The sequence below is a fragment of the Equus asinus genome, chromosome 10 (genome assembly GCF_041296235.1).
Source record: "Equus asinus isolate D_3611 breed Donkey chromosome 10, EquAss-T2T_v2, whole genome shotgun sequence".
Taxonomy (NCBI): Eukaryota; Metazoa; Chordata; class Mammalia; order Perissodactyla; family Equidae; genus Equus; species Equus asinus.
This window is the reverse complement of record NC_091799.1, coordinates 17851396-17870216: the sequence shown is the minus strand read 5'-3', so window position 1 is coordinate 17870216 and position 18821 is coordinate 17851396. Positions and strand designations below refer to the sequence as shown.

General features: G+C 58.2%; 2 protein-coding genes across 4 annotated transcripts; both read right to left on the bottom strand.

The window, feature by feature from the left end:
• Positions 1-1425: 1425 nt before the first annotated feature.
• LOC106845454 (dolichol phosphate-mannose biosynthesis regulatory protein) lies at positions 1426-4380 on the bottom strand. The gene is made up of 4 exons (XM_014863626.3): positions 4242-4380; positions 3850-3939; positions 2949-3051; positions 1426-2141 (listed from the first exon to the last, which is right to left on the bottom strand). Exons 1-4 carry the CDS (start codon positions 4242-4244, stop codon positions 2083-2085), a joined length of 255 nt encoding a protein of 84 aa, XP_014719112.1. The 5' UTR covers positions 4245-4380; the 3' UTR covers positions 1426-2082.
• A 3874-nt stretch (positions 4381-8254) lies between these two features.
• LOC106845455 (phosphatidylinositol 4-phosphate 5-kinase-like protein 1) lies at positions 8255-16819 on the bottom strand. 3 transcript variants are annotated; one of them, XM_044778699.2, is made up of 12 exons: positions 16709-16819; positions 15421-15624; positions 14163-14213; positions 13813-13970; positions 13465-13589; positions 12926-12960; positions 12781-12836; positions 11911-12023; positions 11452-11605; positions 9208-9553; positions 8793-9030; positions 8255-8440 (listed from the first exon to the last, which is right to left on the bottom strand). In XM_044778699.2, exons 1-10 carry the CDS (start codon positions 16736-16738, stop codon positions 9286-9288), a joined length of 1194 nt encoding a protein of 397 aa, XP_044634634.2. In that variant the 5' UTR covers positions 16739-16819; the 3' UTR covers positions 8255-8440; positions 8793-9030; positions 9208-9285. The 3 variants fall into 3 exon arrangements, with proteins under 3 accessions (XP_044634634.2, XP_070374793.1, XP_070374794.1); XM_070518692.1 differs by having other exon boundaries at positions 13813-13967; XM_070518693.1 differs by lacking the exons at positions 8255-8440; positions 8793-9030; positions 9208-9553 and adding an exon at positions 9884-10406.
• Positions 16820-18821: the final 2002 nt, after the last annotated feature.

Sequence of the window (18821 nt, the reverse complement as noted above, 5' to 3'; positions counted from 1 at the left end):
ACGGGAGAATTGACAGGATTCGGAATTTCGGGGATGGGGCTAGGAGAGGAAAGCCAGGGTCAGCGATGTGTGTCAGGCTGGGGTCGGGGACACAGGACGATGCCAGTCATGAGAGGGGGCAGGGCATGAGGGCCAGACTTGGGTGAAGTCTGAGAATTCAGCTCATGAAAGGATGAATTTGAGATGTCATTACAGCACCCAATGAGGACATCAGGTGGGCGACTGGTGCATGTGCAATGCATCGGAGCACAGGAAAGGGCTGGGCTGGAGGTGAGCCTGGGTAGGGATGAAGTTACCTAGGAAGAGTATGAGGTGAGGCGGCCTACCTGAGGGCCTACCTTCTCATGGCAGAACAGAGGAGCTGGAGTGGGAGAGACACGAAGGAGGAGAACGGGTCACCACAGACACCCAGAGAGCATGTGGGAAGGTGCATCCGGGGGAAGGTCACAGGCCAAATGTGGCAGAGGGGTCAAGGACACGTGCACTGGTGGTCTCAGTGGGTGCAGACTTCCTGGAGAGATGCTGAGCACAGCGGAGGTGAGAAGTGCAGGCAGCAGGTGTGGACGCCCTCCTTGGAAGTCCAGCTGTGAAGGGGACAGGGAGGGACTTGGGCAGAATTACTGGGCTGATGGACGGTCCTTTATGTGGGAGCCTGGAGCATACTGGGAGAAGCAGCGGCTGTTCCCATGAGAGGGGCATCATCAGTGACATGAGGTGCCTGCTATAGCAGGGGAAGGACAGGACCCAGAGCCCAGGTGGGCAGCTCTGCGGGGTCTGGAGGACACGGAGAGGGTGGGGCAGGCGAGGGCAGGGCAGGTGTACCTGCAGTTGGCCTCTGTTCTCTGACGGAGACCCCTCTGCTAACTGGAGGCAGAGTGACCATCAAGCTGTGGCGGATGGAGGTGTACACTGGGCACTGTGAATGGGAGACCTGGCTGCCCAGAAGGGCACAGTGGGATTGCTGGGGGCTGGGGCCTGTGCCAGATCAGTAAACCCGAACACAGTGGAACCAGCCCTGCGCTGGCTCAGTGAGCAGCCCTCACTGCTCAGAGCCACGCCAAAGTGGGCTGCCGGGGACAAGAGATGGACAAGAGGTTTGCACTTTAGGGGACTGGCCTTTAGGTGTGTAAAATACTAGTGCCTGCTGGCTGGGCTGGCACGGGGGAGGCTAATGTGATGTCTGGCAGATCACCACGCCTCTACCCACTCCCCAGCCGTGAGCTGCACTGGGCCAGAACCATATCTGTCCTGGGCCCTGTTTTATCCCGGGTCAAGCATAGGAATGATCCACGAGGCACCTCAGGCACCCTCACTCACTGCATGAACCAGGGTCTCCCAACCTGCGACCAACGCAGGGGCTGGCTCCCAGCCCCGCTCCAGCCCCCAAGCGGCCCGGCTCCCCTGGTCAGGGATGACACAGACACAAACACACCATCAATGTGTATTGTTCAGGCCTCCCCAGTAGGCCAGCACTGGGGCTAGGGGGCTGGCCTCCATGAGGAGCAGTTGGTTTGGGGGCCCGGTGTGGCCACCCTAATGCACCCTGAGGCCTGGGGGTGGTCCTGGGGCCTGTCAGTCCTCCTCCTAGGCTCTCCAGGTCCGGAAGTCCTTGTGGGGTCTGGGGCTTGTTAGACCGGGAAAGCTGCCTTCGGGGAGGAGCAGGACATGTGGAGAGAGGTCAGCAGGACATGTGGGGATAGGTCACGCGCTGCCTCAGAACCTGCTAAGTCCAACATCAGCATGTGACAGGAGGGAAACTGAGGCAAGAAGGGAGAACCCAGAGGAAAAAGTGACAGGGAGTCTGAAGGCAGGGTGGGAAGGACCAGCATCTTTCAGGCCCTGAGCCGGAGTGGGTGAGAGGGAGACTTCCACGTACTCGTCCCTCCTGGCTTCTGGCAGTGTGAGCAGGGGCTCTGGTGAGTCGGGGTGAGTCCTGAACAGCTCCAGCACACAGGGCTGTGTGCAGGGCAGCCAGGCTTGAGGGGGCTGCAGTACCTGGACCGGTCCTGCGGGGCCCCACCTTTGGGCCCTGCCCTGGAGGGGAGGCAGAGAGGGGGCTGCAGCCTCATCCCCGCTGGGCCTTCACTGAGTCTTTTTGGTCACCTTCTGGTTCTTCAGCAGCACATAAATGATGAACACTCCTGGAATAAACAGACCAGAAAGGCCAGGTCAGATTCGGGCTCGAGGCTGCCGGGAGGCCTGAGCAGGGCACAGCATGGTGGAGTGACCCACACGCAGGGCCAAGCACCTACCCAACCACCCTCCAGGCCACCTGGTCATCTCCCTGGTCATTCATCAAGCCACACATCCACCTACATTCATTCAACAAACACCAACTGAGTGCCTACCGCAGGCAATTTGCTGTATTTGGTGTTTCAGACTCTATGGGGAACAAGATCCACCCAACTAGCCATCTACTCATCCACCACCTGTTCACCTACCTACCTGCCCACCCAACACCCATCACCCCCCACCCACCCCTCATCTAGTTATCGGATTGTTGACTCAGCACATACTTTCTTGAGCCACTCAGTGCCAGGAACCTCGGCCAGGCCTGTGCTGGGAGCTGAGGACATGGTAATGATGAAGCCACAGTCCCCGCCCCGGGGAAGCCCACCCACTAAACCACGGGAGACAGAGAGATGCAGGAATCATGAGCCAGGGTGACAAGGGGGTGAGAGGTGATTGAGGTGTGAGCAGTGAGGATGGCAGTGGTAGAGGGAGCAGGAAGAAAGGAGACATCCCGTTCGAGTCCAGTGAGCCTGAGGCATGGGAGACTGACTTGCAGCCCTGAGGGGGAACAAGAACACCCCAGGGGGTGAGTTGGGGACAAGGAGCCTCAAGCAGATGTACAGCAAGTGCCAAAGTGTGGCAGCACATTCAGGGGTGGGAGAGGGTCACGGGGCCCCCCAGACACTCTGCCCAGGGTTAGGGGGGTGATGACTTACCCACAAACAGGAGCAGCAGGAGGCCGGCGGCCAGTGGGATGGCAACAGCATAGGCTCGGGGCAGGAAATACTTGTGGATGACATGCTGGCTGTCGATGAATGGCTGCCACCGAGGGCAGAGCTCTGATGAGCATCCTCGCCTTGCCAAGCCCCCAAGCCCAAGCATCCCACCTCCTCCATCTCAGGGGCTGACCCCATTCAAAGCACGGGGCAGCATTTGCTTTTCTTTAAGATGACGGCATTTTGGGTGCCCTGGTTTGCTTCCTTCCTTCATTTATTTAATAGTTGTTACTGAGCACTTGTCTGGTGCCCACCCTAAGTTGGTGCAGGGGACCTGGCAGTGAACAGAAGGCAAAGGACTTGCCCTAAGGCCCTTACAGCGTCGCAGGGGCAAAGGTACCTGAGGAATCCTTGAGTGATTCCCAATCTGGGCTCCAAGGTTTTCTTTACTAATATTTTCTCCAAAGGATACCAAGTTCTGCAGGATTTTGCCTTCTGAGAACACTGCACTTCTTAAGCAGTAATCAACAAGTTTTCCCACAAGAAAAAAAGGCTACAGGCTCTCAACAAAATCCATTAGCACTCGTCATGCCCAGAAGCCAGCGGGATAACCAGAAGGACTAGAACTCCCATCAAAGGCAAAGCAAATCAGGAACAGGGCTTACAGTGTAGCGGTTAACGATGCCACCTTGGGCCCGACCCTCCTCCCTGAGCCTCAGCCTGATTTATAAAACGGGGACGCCACTAGCGTCTTCCCCATAGCGCTGGTCTGGAGCTTTCACGAGATATGCAGGCACTAGCACAGTGCCTGTCACACAGCAGCTGCTTAAATGATGCCAGGAGTCGGCTTCAAGATCCAGGGATGGGAGAAGCTGAGAGAGGGCGGGGCAAGCACACGTACCAAGAGAATCACCCAGGCGGTGTAGTAGGTGAAGATGATCAGGCTAACGGCGACGAGCCCGAGTCCCACCACCTGGTCTGTCCCCGTGGCCTGGAGAAAAGGGAGGGCTCAACTGACGAAGTGACTCTCCATCCAGGGGCACTAACAGAGGCGGGCGTCGCAGCCTGATTACGCTCTAAGCTTCCCGTTCACTCAACTGACGTGTCTGACGCGACTGACTAGGATCAGTTTCTCCGCTGGGAGAGAGAGTGCCGCCCCTCGGCGTTCTCATCCGTACAACGGACCGACGGGGGAACAATTCCGGTTCCGACTGCCTAAGCCCTGGCTCCTGAACAGACCCGGGACCCCACCCCTAAACGCCCCCGAACGCCAGCACTCGGCCCCAAGCTCACCATCTCACCCGCCCTCCAGCACCAGAGCCGCAAGCCACGTCCGGTTCTGGATCCGGGCCCTTCTGGCCTTGTGCCGCGGGGCACGCTGGGAGTCGTAGTCCTTAGGCCGGCCCAGGACTACGTTACCCAAACAGGTAGGCACCGCCTTCGCCTTTGCATGTCGGGAAATGTAGTCTCCCAATGGAATTGTGTTCCTAAATCTCCGGAGGGAAGGGGACGGAGTTGGGAACCCAGACTGATTGGCACTTGTGGTTTCAATCCTGTCTAACTCGCTCCAAAAAAACCCACCGATCTTTAAATATTCCAGAGTCCGAAAGCCAGAGGGGGATGGAGGTGGGGGTCGGAAGTCCCATCTGAAAATTGAGGCTCAGAGAGGGGCCAGGACTTGCAGGAGATCACAACTCGACTCAGTGGCGAAGCCGAAACCCTGATCCGGGGGTCCTACTTCCTCGTCCCGATGCCCTAATTTGTCTGTTGAGGGGACAGTGGAGAGAATGTTCCTGGGGTGGAAGGAGGAGGGGTGCCCGAGCCCGCAGGGATGGGGAGGATTTCGATTGGCTGTGAGAGGGGCGCCCTCTTACCATCGCCTGGCTTCCCTGGCGACCCTTCCGGGTGTCCCCTCTTCACTGCACGGATGAGGCTGGAGTGACCCTCCCTGCCCTCACCGGCTGCCTCTGGGGTCCTGGGTGACGCGGCAGCCCAGGCAACAGCCTAGACAGATCTTGGGTCTGGCCGCTTGTTCAGGCCCCTCCCCAGGCTTGGAGGCCCTTTCCTCTGAGAGCAAAGGGAGCTTGGGCCTGATCTCCTTTCGCGTCTCCTCCAGCTCTGGCGTCTGGAACGGTCTTCCCACAGCTCGCGGGGCTGGCTGCTCCTCACCCATCAGGTCTCACTGGGATGCCATGCATCCCAGGGAAGTGACCTTCGCAGCTGGGCCAGGGTTCCCTCGCCAGTGCTCCACAGCCCCAAGCATGTCTCCCTAAGGACACTTGTCCCCGCATTTTCGTTAGCTGATTTACTTGCTGTTCTGGCCCACCTGACTGAGCTCCTGAGGATAGGGTCTGTGGTCACTGCTGTGTCCTCAGTGCCTAGAATGGGGCTTGGCACAAAGGAGCTTTCAATCACCCAACAAGCTTTAAGATTCTGTGATGTTTCTCGATCCTGGAATGCTAGAGTATAGCGTCCAGGGACTCCAGGCCTCCTGAGGGATTGCGTGGAGGCTCGGCCTGCTCTCTCCACTAGGCGGGGTGGGAGATTTAGCACGTTAAATACAGGACTCACAGTTAAATTGGTATTTCAGATAAACAACGAATACTTATATTAAAAACCTGAAATTCCCATTTAACTGGTCGTCCTATATTTTTTCTAGCAACCTGGCCTCTCGCTGGCCCTGTGACCTTTACTTGAGCTGTTTTTCTCCTCGATCAAGTGGAGTTAACAACAGCGCTTCCCGCCGCGTGAGAGAGTGGAGGGACAGCTCGTGGGACAGTCAGGATTCGAACCCTGGGCACTCTCACGGCACAGCCGGGGCTCTGACCACTTACTGTCACCTCCCAAATGCCCCGAGGAGTCCCCCAAATGGAAGCCGAGCCAGGGCAGGGCCTCTGCATATGCTGAAATGGGTCCCATTTGAAGGCTCAGACCAGGTCCCTCAGGGATTTCAAACTCAGGGGCCAGAAAGGGTTGAAGGGGCAGATATGGGGCAGTAGGGAGGGGCGGGCCTGTGGTGAGGCGAGCGTAAACTTCCTGTCTCAAGTGTTTTTCCACAAAAGGCTGCCTGGGCCAGAAAGTTCATGTTCCCACCCCCATCACCCCCACCTCCCTCCAGAGGGCCCTGGCCTGGGGACTAGCCTGGGCTCCTGCTCTGGCCCCATTTCAACTATATTGGGTATCTGCCCTGGCTCAGAGATGTGCCAAGGCTACCATCCTGCAGGAGCAAAGCCAAGACCCCAGGGCTGCTGCTTCCCTCCATGCCTCTCCCCATCCTGTTGGGGGTGGGGACGGGGAGCTGCCCACATGGCCCTGCCCCCAGGGACCCCTCTGAGCATAAGCCTTCCTTGTCTCCCCCACCCCAGCTGGGCACACCTCACAGGTAGTGGTCCAAGGTCAGTCTCTCTCACCGGCCCTCGTTCACACAAGGCAAGGCACACGGTGGGTCCCCAACACCAGAGCCTCTTGGCGCTCCCCCCGCCAAATCCTCACCCTTCAAGTCTCTCTCCTCATAGACCCAACCCAAGGGGACCGTGGTGAGGAGTCCCCTGTGGATTCATCCATCACCCACAATGGCTGGTGAGGTGACGAGTCCTTCCCCAGAGAGGCAACCCCTCCTTGCTAGAGCCACGTGGAGACAGGGGCGTGCCCCAATGTCCCGGGCTCCCGGAGCAGAAAGGATCAAACATCCCCAGTGGAATTGAGACTGGGAAGGCCGGCAGCCTCAGATGTAGCTCCTCAGTTTGGTTTTGGAAAAAAACCCACTCTTCTCACCTAGACCTACAAGGCCCTGCACAGTCTGGACTCCTGCCTCCTTCTTAATCACTGTTTGCCCACCCTGGCCACCCTTCTGGCCCCCAATCACACTAAAGCTCATTCCTACCTCAGGACCTTTGCACTTGCAGTATCCTCTGCCCCTTGACTGGTCCAGTCACATGGCTGGCTCCTGGTCATGCAACTCAAATGTCACCTCCTCAGAAAGTCCCCCTCCAACAATCGTGTCCAACGCTGCACCCCCATCCCTCGAGTCCCACCCCGACTTATCTTTTTCATGGAACTTGCCACACTCTGAAGCACCTCATGTATTACCTGGTTTTCTCATTTGTGGTCCACCTGCCCACTGGACTTTAAGCTCCATGTGGGCAGTCCGGCCAGTCATGTTCTCGGGGCTTTCCCAGTGCCTGCACAGTGCCTGGCACACCCTACGGGCTAGGTAACGTCTGTGGAATGAGCGAGTTAGGAGAGCCAGGAGTCCTGGGCCCTGTGAGATCTTGGATGAGTTACTTCCCTCTCCAGCCTCAGGCCTGACCTCAGCCTACTGCCAGAGACCCAGAGGGGTGGGGCTGAGCCGTCCCCTTCTGTGAGCGCAGGACTCTGGGGCTCTGGCAGCCTTGTCGGATCCAGACTCCAGGGAAACCGAGGCCCAAAGGTCCTGCCGAGCTTCCTCCCCCCACCCTCCTCCACCTACTACCCTTTACTCAGCCTCCCGGTTTATCTGACCTCACAGCCTGGCACACAGGAGGTGTTGGAATGAGCAAAGGAAGGGCAGGGTCAGCTCAGAGCGCCGCCGAGGGCAGCCTGGCAGGGCCCATTGTCTGGGGCCCCCTGGAGGAGGCGGTAGCCTCACCCTCCTGTGGGCCCCCAGGCTTAACGCACTCCATGTCTCAGCTTCCTGCTGAGCCCAAACAAGAAATTCTCCATGGCTTGTGCCAGCTCAGAGAGGCTGAGCAACCACCCAAGGTCACCCAGACGACTGGGGGTGATGTCAACAGTCTATTTTCTAGGAACCCACCCTCCAGCCCTGCAGCATAAGCTATCCCTTTCCTCTCCCTTCCCCATCAGCCATTTTTCGTTTTCTCAAAGGCTGATGGGGTGGCAGTGTCTGGTGTAGCTGAGCAGCTTTCCCGAGATCCAGAGTCCTCCAGTCCTGGGGGTCAGCTCTTGGCCCAGAAAGCCCCCCACCACAGTGTTCCCACCCACTCTGAACTCCAGCCGCAGGGAAATGTTTCTTTCTCTCAAATGCCAGGCTCTCCCTCACCCCGGACCTTTGCTGTGCCCTCAGCCTGGAACCCTCCCAGGGCCGCACTTGACTCTTCTGGTCTCAGCTTAGAGGACACAGCCATCCAGTAATTAGGCGGGGGCCCCTTCCCTGAGCTCCAGGGCCCCACGCTCCTTCATGAGGCTTTGTCACACCCGGTTGCTTTTGTAAAGACCCCTCCCCTCTGGACTGTGAGTTCTGTGAAGGTGGACTCTGCATCTTGCTCCACCCCCAGGTCCCCATCGCCCAGCAGAGGGCCTGTCACATAGCAGGTGCTCAATGAATATTTAATGCGTTAATGAGGTCCGTTTTCATCCTTTCACTTTTACAGATTAGACCACTGAGGCACAGACAGGTTTAGCACCTTGCCCAGGTCACACAGCCAGGCCCCAGAGGAAAGGACAGCTTGGGCATGGTCGGATTGGACGGGGGTCAGAGGCCCGGCTGGAGTTTCCTGGAGGAGGGAGAAGGAAGGATCAGGGGCTGTGCAGCCACTTTGCTCTGCTCTGTTCCCAGTGATGTCTGTGTGGCCAGCGCCCTTGGTCTGACCACCAACCCCTGCTGTCATTTCACAGATGAGAAAAGTGACTCCCAGAGGAGGGTAGAGCTTACTCAAGATCCATAGTGGACTCCAACATAGTGCCTCCCAGAGCTGCAGGCTCCCCCCAACACCCCACCTTCTCCCACCTGCATCCCTAGAGGGACAGGAGCCAGGGGGCCACCCCAGACGGAGGCCAGTGGGCCCTGCTTGAGCCAGGGGCAAGGGGTTGGGAGACCTGGGTTCTCAGGCTGGCCTTGCCACTTACCCGTGCATAAGCCCCTTAAAGTCTCTGGGCCTCAGTTTCCCCATCTGGATGGCTCCAGGGGGCTGGGATGGAGCCTTCAGTCTCCCTGCTTCCCCAGAGCATGGGGACAGGCTGCGGGAGCTCGTGGGCAAGAATACAGGCTCCTGAGTCCAAAAGGCATAGTTGAGTCCTGGTTCCATCTTTTATTGCTGAATGATCTTGCTCAGTCCCTTCACCCCCTGAGCCTCCATTTCATGGTCTGTAAAAAGAGAATAATAGCATTTTTTGAGGATAAAATGAGCTAATGTGGGGGAGTCCCTGGCACAGTGCCGGGCACAGCATCACCGTCGAATGAGGCTGTGTCGCCGTCGTATTAGTGAGCGGACACCGCCCTCTGGAGGCCAACGGGAGGAACAGCCGGCGAGGGGAGCCCAACCTGCTGCCCTGGCCAGGCTGGAACCGGCGTTCCGGGCGTGCGCCCATTGTCCAGATGGGGAGAGCAGCCCGGCGCCGGTCACTCGGTGTTCGCCTCCGCCCACTGGCAGAGGCGACGGGCGTAGCAAGCTGGGCTGACGGTGGAAAAGGTCCGGCCCGGGTAGCGCAGCGTCTTCCATAGGTGCTCCAGCCGCTTGCGGAGCCCGTAGACCGTGACGAGGTCCACGAGGCCCAGGAAATAGCGTTGCTCCGGCCCATCCACGATGTGCAGGGCGTTGGGGGCGTCCGGCAGCAGCCGACGGTTCTGGGCTCCCGACTCCTCCGGGCTCTGGATCCCTCGCACAGACCTGGGCACCGACAGGAGGGTGAGGCTACCGCCTCCTCCAGGGGGCCCCAGCCAATGGACCCTGCGAGGCTGCCCCTCGGCGGTGCTCTACGCTGACCCTGCCCTTCCTTTGCTCATTCCCACACCGCCTGTGTGCCAGGCTGTGAGGTCAGATAAGCTGGGAGGCTGAGTAAAAGGTGGTTGATGCTCAGGGGCTGCACTAGCCGATGTGCAGCCGCTAGCCACATGTGGCCATTGAGCACTTAAATGTTGCCAGTCCCAATTGAGATGCAGGGAAGTGTAAAATACATACTGAATGTCATTGTCCAAGACAGAATGAGACAAAGAATGTAAAATATCTCATAGATGTTTATATTGATTAGATGATGACATGATAAAATTTTGGATGTATTGAGTAAATAAAATATATTATGGAAATTCTCTTACCTATTTCTCTTTACTTTTTTAAACGTGCTACTAGAAAATGTAAAACTGCACGTGTGCCTCCGATTGCATTTTTTTTTTTTTTTGAGGAAGATTAGCCCTGAGCTAACATCTGCTGCCAATCCTCCTCTTTTTGCTGAGGAAGACTGTCCCTGAGCTAACATCCGTGTCCATCTTCCTCTACTTTATATGTGGGACACCTGCCATAGCATGGCTTGACAACCGGTGCATAGGTCTGCACCTGGGATCCGGCAAACCCCAGCCGCGGAAGCAGAACGTGTGGACTCAACCACCGCACCAGCAGGCCGGCCCTCTCGTTGCATCTTTATTGGGTAGCGCTGGTCTAGAGCAGTGGGTCACACACTGGTATTTGGGTATTTCCCAAGCTTCTATTCGGAGTCATCCAATCCTGGACGTTTCAGGGGGCAGAGCTGAAACGTTGTGAACAAAGTCCAATTCCACTTTGCAGATGCTGTGTTTTGTTGCCTCAAAATGTATTCCAAATCAGAAGATGCCTTTGGCTGGGCTCCCAGTCCCAGCCAGAAGCAAGTGCAATTCCCTAACACTGTCCTCCTGGGGGTGGGAGGGAGGTGGGGGGTTGGAAGGTGGGGTGGCTAAAGGGGTTTATTCCTGCCTTGCCCAAGGAAGTAAGCAATGAGAGACAAGCCCCTCCCAGGCACCAACCAATCAGAACCCAGTGGTGTGGGAGCCTGAGCAAGGCGCTGGTACTCTGTGGTGTCAGGGTTAACATGGATGAGGAAGAGGTGGGAGGGAGTGTGTTCTGAATGGGGGCGTGGAACTGGGTGAGGGCGGGGCTGGGACAGTGGCTATTGACCGGCCAGCATGGCAATATTTCAATAAGATAACCATTACATGCAAACTCGGTCTTACAGACTGAATGACAGCCATGATCTAGGCGCCGGCTGGGGGCAGAGGGTAAGGGAGAAGCTGACCTAGCTTGGATGGGCAGACTTGGGGGGTTCTCTGCCCCATGGCAGGCATTCCACCATCTGGTCAGGACGTGCCCAGCCCAGCCATGGGTTGTGTGGGGAGCCATTACCCTGGATTCTGCCCAAGCCACACCCATCCCAACATGATGATGGGCACAGTGGGGATGACCTCAGCATCCTAGGAGTGGAATGGCAGAGTTAAGGGGCAAGGGCTCTTTCTGAGGCAAAAATTAAATAGGTCTGAAACCTCCAATGGCTCCACATCCCCTTCTAGAAAATGAGCAGATTTTTCAAATCGTCATTGAAGCCCTTATCCAGCCGGATCTCACCTGTCCTGTCCCCTGTGCTGTGGTCCACCTGTGCCCGCTACCCCTGCCAGCCAGGCTTCACCAGCCCCCGACACATACACACACACACACATGCAAACACGCACTTTCCAGTCTCCCAGCCTTTGCCTATGCTGTCCCCCCACCTCACCATCTGTGTTTTCCATGCTCTCATCACCTCATTCCTGTCGGGGGCCCACCTGACTGTGCGGAAGATGAGGCTACTGCCCAGGCCCTTCTCATCCTCGTGGAGTTGCTGGAAGGCCACCAGGAGGCTGTAATCTGTCATGTTGAGCTCCCGGAGGAAGGCAGTGTCCAGTTCCATCTGGCGGAGGAACCAGCTCCGCTGGGGCCCTGCCAGAGCATCAGTGCCCCCACTTGAGTTCTCATCATGTGCCGGGCAAGGTGCTGAGGGCTCCATATGCATCTGCCCCAGGAGGGCAGGTGCCATTACTGTCCCATTTCACAGATGAGGAAACTCAGCTGTAATGAGCCTTGGTCACCCAGCTAGTAAGTCCTGGGGGTAGGAATTGAACGCTGCTCTGCTTGACTCCAGAACCTAGGCTCTTAATGACTCAGGCACGGGGCAGTGCAGGGGACTCCCTTCTAACTTCACCCTGAATGGAGGAAGAGCAGGCAGTGACCACCCCGTGGCTCACCTAGGTTGATAGTCTTGCCCTCAAAGTTGAGATCTTTCAGCACCTGGACGATGGGGTTGCCCTCGGGGGCCGGGTCCACCCAGCGGCTCACCTCGCAGCCCTTGATGTCATACCTAAGAGGCAGGGAGTGGAGGACGGGAGAATTCAGCTCTGCACAGACTTGAGACACACAGGGAGCCTCACAAGGTAATCCTAAGAAACAAGAGCTTCCACGGGGTGACTGTTCATATCCTCAGCACGGCCCCATTGCATTGCTGTCCCAGGTCAGAGATGAAGAAAAAGGCAGAGAGAGTTCCTTTGACTCGCCCAAGATCACACAGTACGTAAACGGCAGAGTAGGGATTTGAACTCAGGCCCAGAAGCCGGCCCAGGCTTTCCCCCTGCCTGTGCCTGCGTCTCGGCCCAGTCATCCCTGGGGGTGTCCCAGACACAGGGGTCCAACCCTAGAGGGCAGCACCAGGACGGCTGGAAGGAAGGCCCTGGCCCTGGAGCACTAGTGGGGAGCTTGCCGGCAGAGTCAGGGCAATGTGCAGTCAGAGGCTGGGTTCGAATTCCTACTCCTCACACAGCAGCGTGCGGTCCTCCCCCGCCTCCGTTTCTCATCTAAAAAATGGGGATGATGATAAAACTATCCCTCAGAGTTGTTCTGGGAATAAAGAAGCTAATGAATGCAAATGGCTCAACACAGAGCCCAATGCATACTGAGCTCTCAGAGATGCTGGTCGGGGGTACCACGGTCTCCAATCCATCGGGGGATCTTGGGAACGTCCCTTCTCCTCCCCGGGCCTCGGTTTCGCCGGCCATCTAGGGAGCGTGGGGGCTTCAGGGGCACATTCCGGGTGGGGCCGGGGCCCTGCGAGGCCGACTCACCTCTCGGAGATGCGGCCGGCGGGAAAGAAGACGCTCTGCATGATGATGAAGTATTTCTGGGGACGGGGGTAGGGAGTGAGGGAGGCAGGATCTCACCCTCCAGCCGCCCCCTCCGGCCCAGCCCCCTCGCCTCCGCCTTACCCACCTTCTTTCCCTGGGCCACCCGGAGACTGTGCACTCCTGGAAGGCGAGAGGGTGCCAGGTGAGGGACCCCAAACTCGGCAACCCCGGGCCCATCCTACCCTAGTCCGGGCTCCAGGCCACGTCTCCTTCTCGAGACACGCCCCTCCAGGCTGCGCCCCCAGACCCCTTCCCCAGTTTGGGTGGTTGTGCCCCCTGCACTCGCCTACAGACTTAGTCCCAAGTATGCGGGTCCTGAGATAAGGCCCCGCCCACACACACACCCTCCCGACAGGACTGTCCAATGCCCTCCTCCCCAGATCTTGGCCCCCCCCCCCGCCCCCCCCCCCCCCCCCCCCCCCCCCCCGCTCTCCCCGCTACATTGCGGCCTAGGACCCGCCCCCCACTGCACGCTGCTCGCCGCAGGACTCGCCTCCTGGCCGCTCCCCACCACCCGGCTTGGGCTGAGAGCCCGTCCTGGGAGTCGCCCCACTCCCTGGCCCCCTGCGCTCCTCGCTCCCTTCCTCCCACCGCCCCGCAGTCCCGGGTCCCGGCCGGCCGTACCCAGCAGCCGCGCGAGCAGAGAGTGCGGGTGCCGCTGCAGGTGCTGCACGTAGCGGGGCAGGTGGGCGAGCAGCACCTGCACCTCCCGGCGCCGCTGGGTCTTCAGGAAGAAGCGCTGGTCGTGGCTGGGGGCGGGAGGGAGAGGTCACCGACCAGGCCGGGCTGGAGCGGCCGCCCCGCCGCCCCTCTCGCCTCCCGTCCTCCCCCTCCGGCTCACCTCCTCCATCTGACCTCTATCTGGCCCTGACCCTCCCTCACCCGGCGGTTCCGTTTCTCGCCCCAAGCGCCCCCCACCAGCCCGGAACACCACTCCCACCCCTTCCCCGCCCGCCCCTGCGGCCAGCTCACGACAGGAAGAAGCTGGCCTTGCTCTTGGAGGTGCTGAGGAACTGCAGGTAGGGGCCGCCGGGGCCCAGCGCAGCCTGGTAGTCCTCATCCGCCAGGCCTAGGGAGCGCCGCAGCCGGGCGAAGGCCGGGCCAGCCAGGGTGCCCAGCTCGAAGCCCTGCTGGGGAGCAAGAGCGTCCACAGGGGCCCACGTGTGTGCACTTGGCCCTAGTGCCAGGGGGTCAGGGTAACCACACCCTTCCTGCAAGGCTCTGAGGCAAGCCATCGCTCCCACTGCATGAGGGGGAAACTGAGGAAAGAGAGCTAAGACGGGTACACACCCCCTTCCACGCAGCAGTCTGGGGCTTCCTACCTCGTGAACCTGGGTCAGGACCTGGGAGAAATCCTCCTCAGTGGGCGGCCCCTACAGGGAGGGGCAGAGGGGCTCAGGGCAGGTCTCCACCCCCACTGCCAGCCCCAGCAGCTCCAAGCATCCTGCACTTGGCCTCGCCCCCTTCCCCCAGTTGGACTCCTCCAGCAAACAGGGACCACTCTGGGTGGGCCTGGGTTGGGCAGATGGGTCGCAGGCCCTCCCAAAGCTGGAAGGAGGATGAGAATGAGTGTGGCAGATCCTGGGTGTGTCTCATCCACTGCTGGGTCCCAAGGACCCGGCTCTCAGTTCAAGCCCGGCACATGAGCTCAGACACATGTTGGCCAAGTGAAGCCAATGCCATCCCAGTAACAGAGGATGGCCTTGAAGCCAGGGGATCTGCCTGACTCGGCCTGGGAGGAGCAGGATGAGAGAAAGCTTCCTGGAGGAGGTGACTTCTAAGCTGAAATCTGAAGGGTAGTGGAGGGGAAGAGCAGGATGCTCATCACAGTGGGAACGGCATTCTTGGCCACCAGGAAGGGAAGGAGGGCCCAAGTGGCTGAAGCAAGTAAGGGAGGGATGGAGTGTGAACGAGGCTGGACACTTGGCCCTTGGGCTTGAACCAACAGGATCCTGAGGCCATGCTGAGTGTTGGGGAGCCCTGGAAGGTTCTCAGCAGGTGATGAGATTTAGAGGACTCTTACACTCTCCCTGGACCTCCGGGTCCCTGTGCCAGGACTGGCCTGTGGGATGTGGTCACACTGTGCACACGTGTGCACACACACAAACACACATGCTCACCCACCCATCCAGCTGCTGAGCTTGCAGCTGGGTGACCCTTTCTGCTGAGCCAGCCTGGCCCCAGCCTGAGCTCCAGGGAGGATGGGCCAGGCTGGTGGAGTGGGGGTGGCGTCCCTTCTCAACCATACACCTGGCAGAGCTGGGAGGGCCTCAGAGACCAAGGAGTACAATCCCTCCCACCCATTATACAGATGGGGACACTGAGGCCCAAGAGAGGCAGATGCCCATCTAGAGTCACACTGCAACTCTCTGGGTCAGGGGGTTCCTCACAAGCCCACCGCACCCTGGACTTTCTGGCTTCCTGGCCCCAGCCCCTACCCCAGAATGTCCCTCCCTCCCTGCACCACGCCCCTACCTTCCTCCCCCTCTAGCCTTCTCCAGTCCCCAGCCCTGCAGTATTAGCGGGACAGGCCATCAGTCTGGTCTTGCTGTCAGTGCACGGGACAGGTTGGCCACTCACTGTGGGCGGGTGGTCCATGGAGACCTGGGTGGCAGCCCACAGCCCTGCCTGCATCATACACGTCATCTGGTGCAGCTTATGCCCCGGGTCAATGTCAAACAGGCCTAGGCGCAACCGCTTGTCCTGTAGATGCCAGAGGAGGCCACGGCAGCTGGAGCCCGCAGCAGCTGCTCTGGATCCAGGCTCTGGGGAGGAGGCCAGGACCTGGTGGCAGGAGGCATGAGAGGCAATGAGCATCCCAGAGGGGAAAGACCAGGATTTGAGTCCCTCCTCCACAACTCATGAGCCCTCCTTTAATCTCTCTCTGCCTCAGTTTCCTCAGTTGTAAAATATGGATAATGCTAGTACCCTCCTCACTGGGTGTGGTGAGGAGCAGCCACACATGCCTGGCATGCAGTCAGCACCCAAAATAGAGTGATAGTTATTATCAGTAGGCAGAGCGTGGGTTCTGCAGCCAAACCCAGCCCAAGACTGACTGTCTCTCACCAGCTGTGTGACCTGAGATAAGTCACCTAACGTTTCTGCGCCCCATCTTCTCGCCTGTAAAATGAGAACTATAAGAACTCCTTCAGGGCAGGTATTAACTGTAGTTACTACTGAGTTTGAGCTCCATACACAGGAACCCTTGATAGTAGGAGCCCTGATGCCGGTGACTCGGTCATCTATTTCACTCGTCTACGTGGAGTTCCTCCAGGCCAGCGTGGAGGGTCAGATGAGGCTGAGCTCAGAGCAGCTGACCCATTAGTAGTGGGCGCCCACCACGTGCCAGCACCGGCTGAGAGCTTGAACTCCTTTTTTTTTTTTTTTTTTAAGATTTTATTTTTTTCCTTTTTCTCCCCAAAGCCCCCCCGTACATAGTTGTATATTCTTCGTTGTGGGTCCTTCTAGTTGTGGCATGTGGGACGCCGCCTCAGCGTGGTTTGATGAGCAGTGCCATGTTCGCACCCAGGATTGCGAACCAATGAAACACTGGGCTGCCTGCAGCGGAGCGCGCAAACTTAACCTCTCGGCCACGGGGCCAGCCCCCAGAGCTTGAACTCCTATTAGCCCTATGAAGGAGGAGCTTTTATCATCATCTCCTTTTTCCCGCCCGAGGAGGAAACTGAGGAAGCTCTCAGAGGATACCAGCCAGACTCCTCCCTTCCTACCTGTGGCCCCATGTGGGGCGTGTACTGGTCCCAGTGCAGGACCCCTCCTGGGCTTGGATGCCCAGCCGCACTGGGAGGGGAGGCCCGGCTCCTGTCCCCCAACCCTTCCCTCTCCCGTCTTCTCTCGAGTCTGCACCTACCTCGCGGGGCCCCGGGCTGGGCGCGGGCATCGCTCCTGCAACAGCTTCCCGGCCTCTGGCGGTGTCCCCCGCTGCCCGGCCGCCCCGCGGCAGGAGCCAGGCCCCGCCCCTGCCTCTGGACCGACCAGTCGCGCGGTGTCTGTCACGGCTGCACCCAATCCGCGCCGGGGGCGCCGGCGATCGCTTATGGGTCCCTCCCCCCGGCCTGGAGCATCCTTTGGATCGCGGTCCAGGGCGGGGCGGAGCAGCCGCGCTTTGATAGGGTCCCCAGGGGTGTCGACTGGGGTCTTGGGTCTCGGGGCCGCTTGGGGAGGCGGGGAACTTAAATCAAGTCCCGCCCTCTCACTCTGGCGTGAAATTCCCACTTTGGCGTGAAATTCCCATCGGCTGTTTCTTTTTTATTTTTTTTTAAAGATTGGCACCTGAGCTAACAACTGTTGCCAATCTTCTTTTTTTTTCCTGCTGTTTCTTTCTCCCCAAATCCCCCCAGCACATAGTTGTATATTTTAGTTGTGGGTCTTTCTAGCTGTGGCATGTGGTACGCCGTCTCAACATGGCCTGATGAACGGTGCCATGTCCGCGGCCAGGATCTGGACCCTGGGCTGCAGAAGTGGGCCGCACGAACTTAACCACTCGGCCACGGGCCAGCCCCATCCCATCGACTGTCTTTCTGGTGAGGAAAATAAGGTCCAGAGAGAGAAGTGACTAACTCCAAGTCACATAGAAAGTCAGGGGCATGCATCATTCGACACATGTTTTGAACACTCAGCATGGGCCGGGAGCAGTGCTGGGCCCCAGGGACGTGGTGGTGAGTGAGAGGGAGGAACACGGCTGCCAGCGTGAGCTTTTATTATGATTTTATTTCTTTTTATTAAGATTATGATAGTTTACAACCTTGTGAAGTTTCAGTTCTATATTATCGTTAGTCATGTTGTAGGTGGACCACCTCACCCTTTGTGCCCTCCCCCCACCCCCCTTTCCCCTGGTAACCACCAATCAGTTCTCTTTGTCTAAATGTTAACTTCCAACTATGAGTGGAGTCATACAGAGTTTGTCTTTCTCTATCTGGCTTATTTCCAGCGTGAGCTTTTAAAAGCGTGAATCAGATGACGTCACCGTCATGCTTAAAACCTCCAGTGCCTTCTCGCGGCACTGGAACAAAATCCATCCCGCTCGCCATGGCCCCCAAGCCCATCTTCCCACTCTCCAGCCCCATCTCAAACCACTTTCCTCACTGAGCCCACCCCTCCGCCACAGGGGCGCCCTGCTGCTCCTTAGCCACTAAACTCTTTCACACCTCGGGCTTTTGCAGGTGCTGTTCCCTCTGGTTGAAATCCTTTTCCCCAGGCTTTCATTTGCCTTATTCCATCTTATCGCCTCACCCGACTCTAAGCATCCCTCCCCTCATTCTTGATCACATCGTCTTGCTTTATTTTTGTCATCACTCTTAACAATGAGACTGTCTTGTTCACTTGTTTGTTTCTTCCATCTCTCCCCTAGAAAAGGAGTGCCAGGATAGGAACCACGCCAGGCTGGTTTCCTGACTCAGTGCCTGGCACAAACCAATGTTCTATAAGTATATGCTGAACTGATTTAGGATGTGCAAAGGGTTTTGGTGAGTTCCAGGCAAAGAAAGACCAGCGTGGCTGGAGAGAGAAGGAGACAGTGAGCGAGTGAGCATGCAGGTTCCTGTAGGCCATGGTCGAGAGAGGGTGGAAACCCGGAGGGGCATTTTATGTGTGTGAGAAAGATGCTCACGTGTTTTCAAAAGGCACTGGTTGTCGTGCATTGTCAGATTGGAGGGGGCCAGAGTGGGCAGGGGGAGGGCATTGAGGAAGCTTTGCTAACTCAGGGCGGAGGATGGTGGCTTTGCGTCAGGAACGTGACTACTGGGGGGAGGGGCAGTGAGAAAACGGGAGAATTGACAGGATTCGGAATTTCGGGGATGGGGCTAGGAGAGGAAAGCCAGGGTCAGCGATGTGTGTCAGGCTGGGGTCGGGGACACAGGACGATGCCAGTCATGAGAGGGGGCAGGGCATGAGGGCCAGACTTGGGTGAAGTCTGAGAATTCAGCTCATGAAAGGATGAATTTGAGATGTCATTACAGCACCCA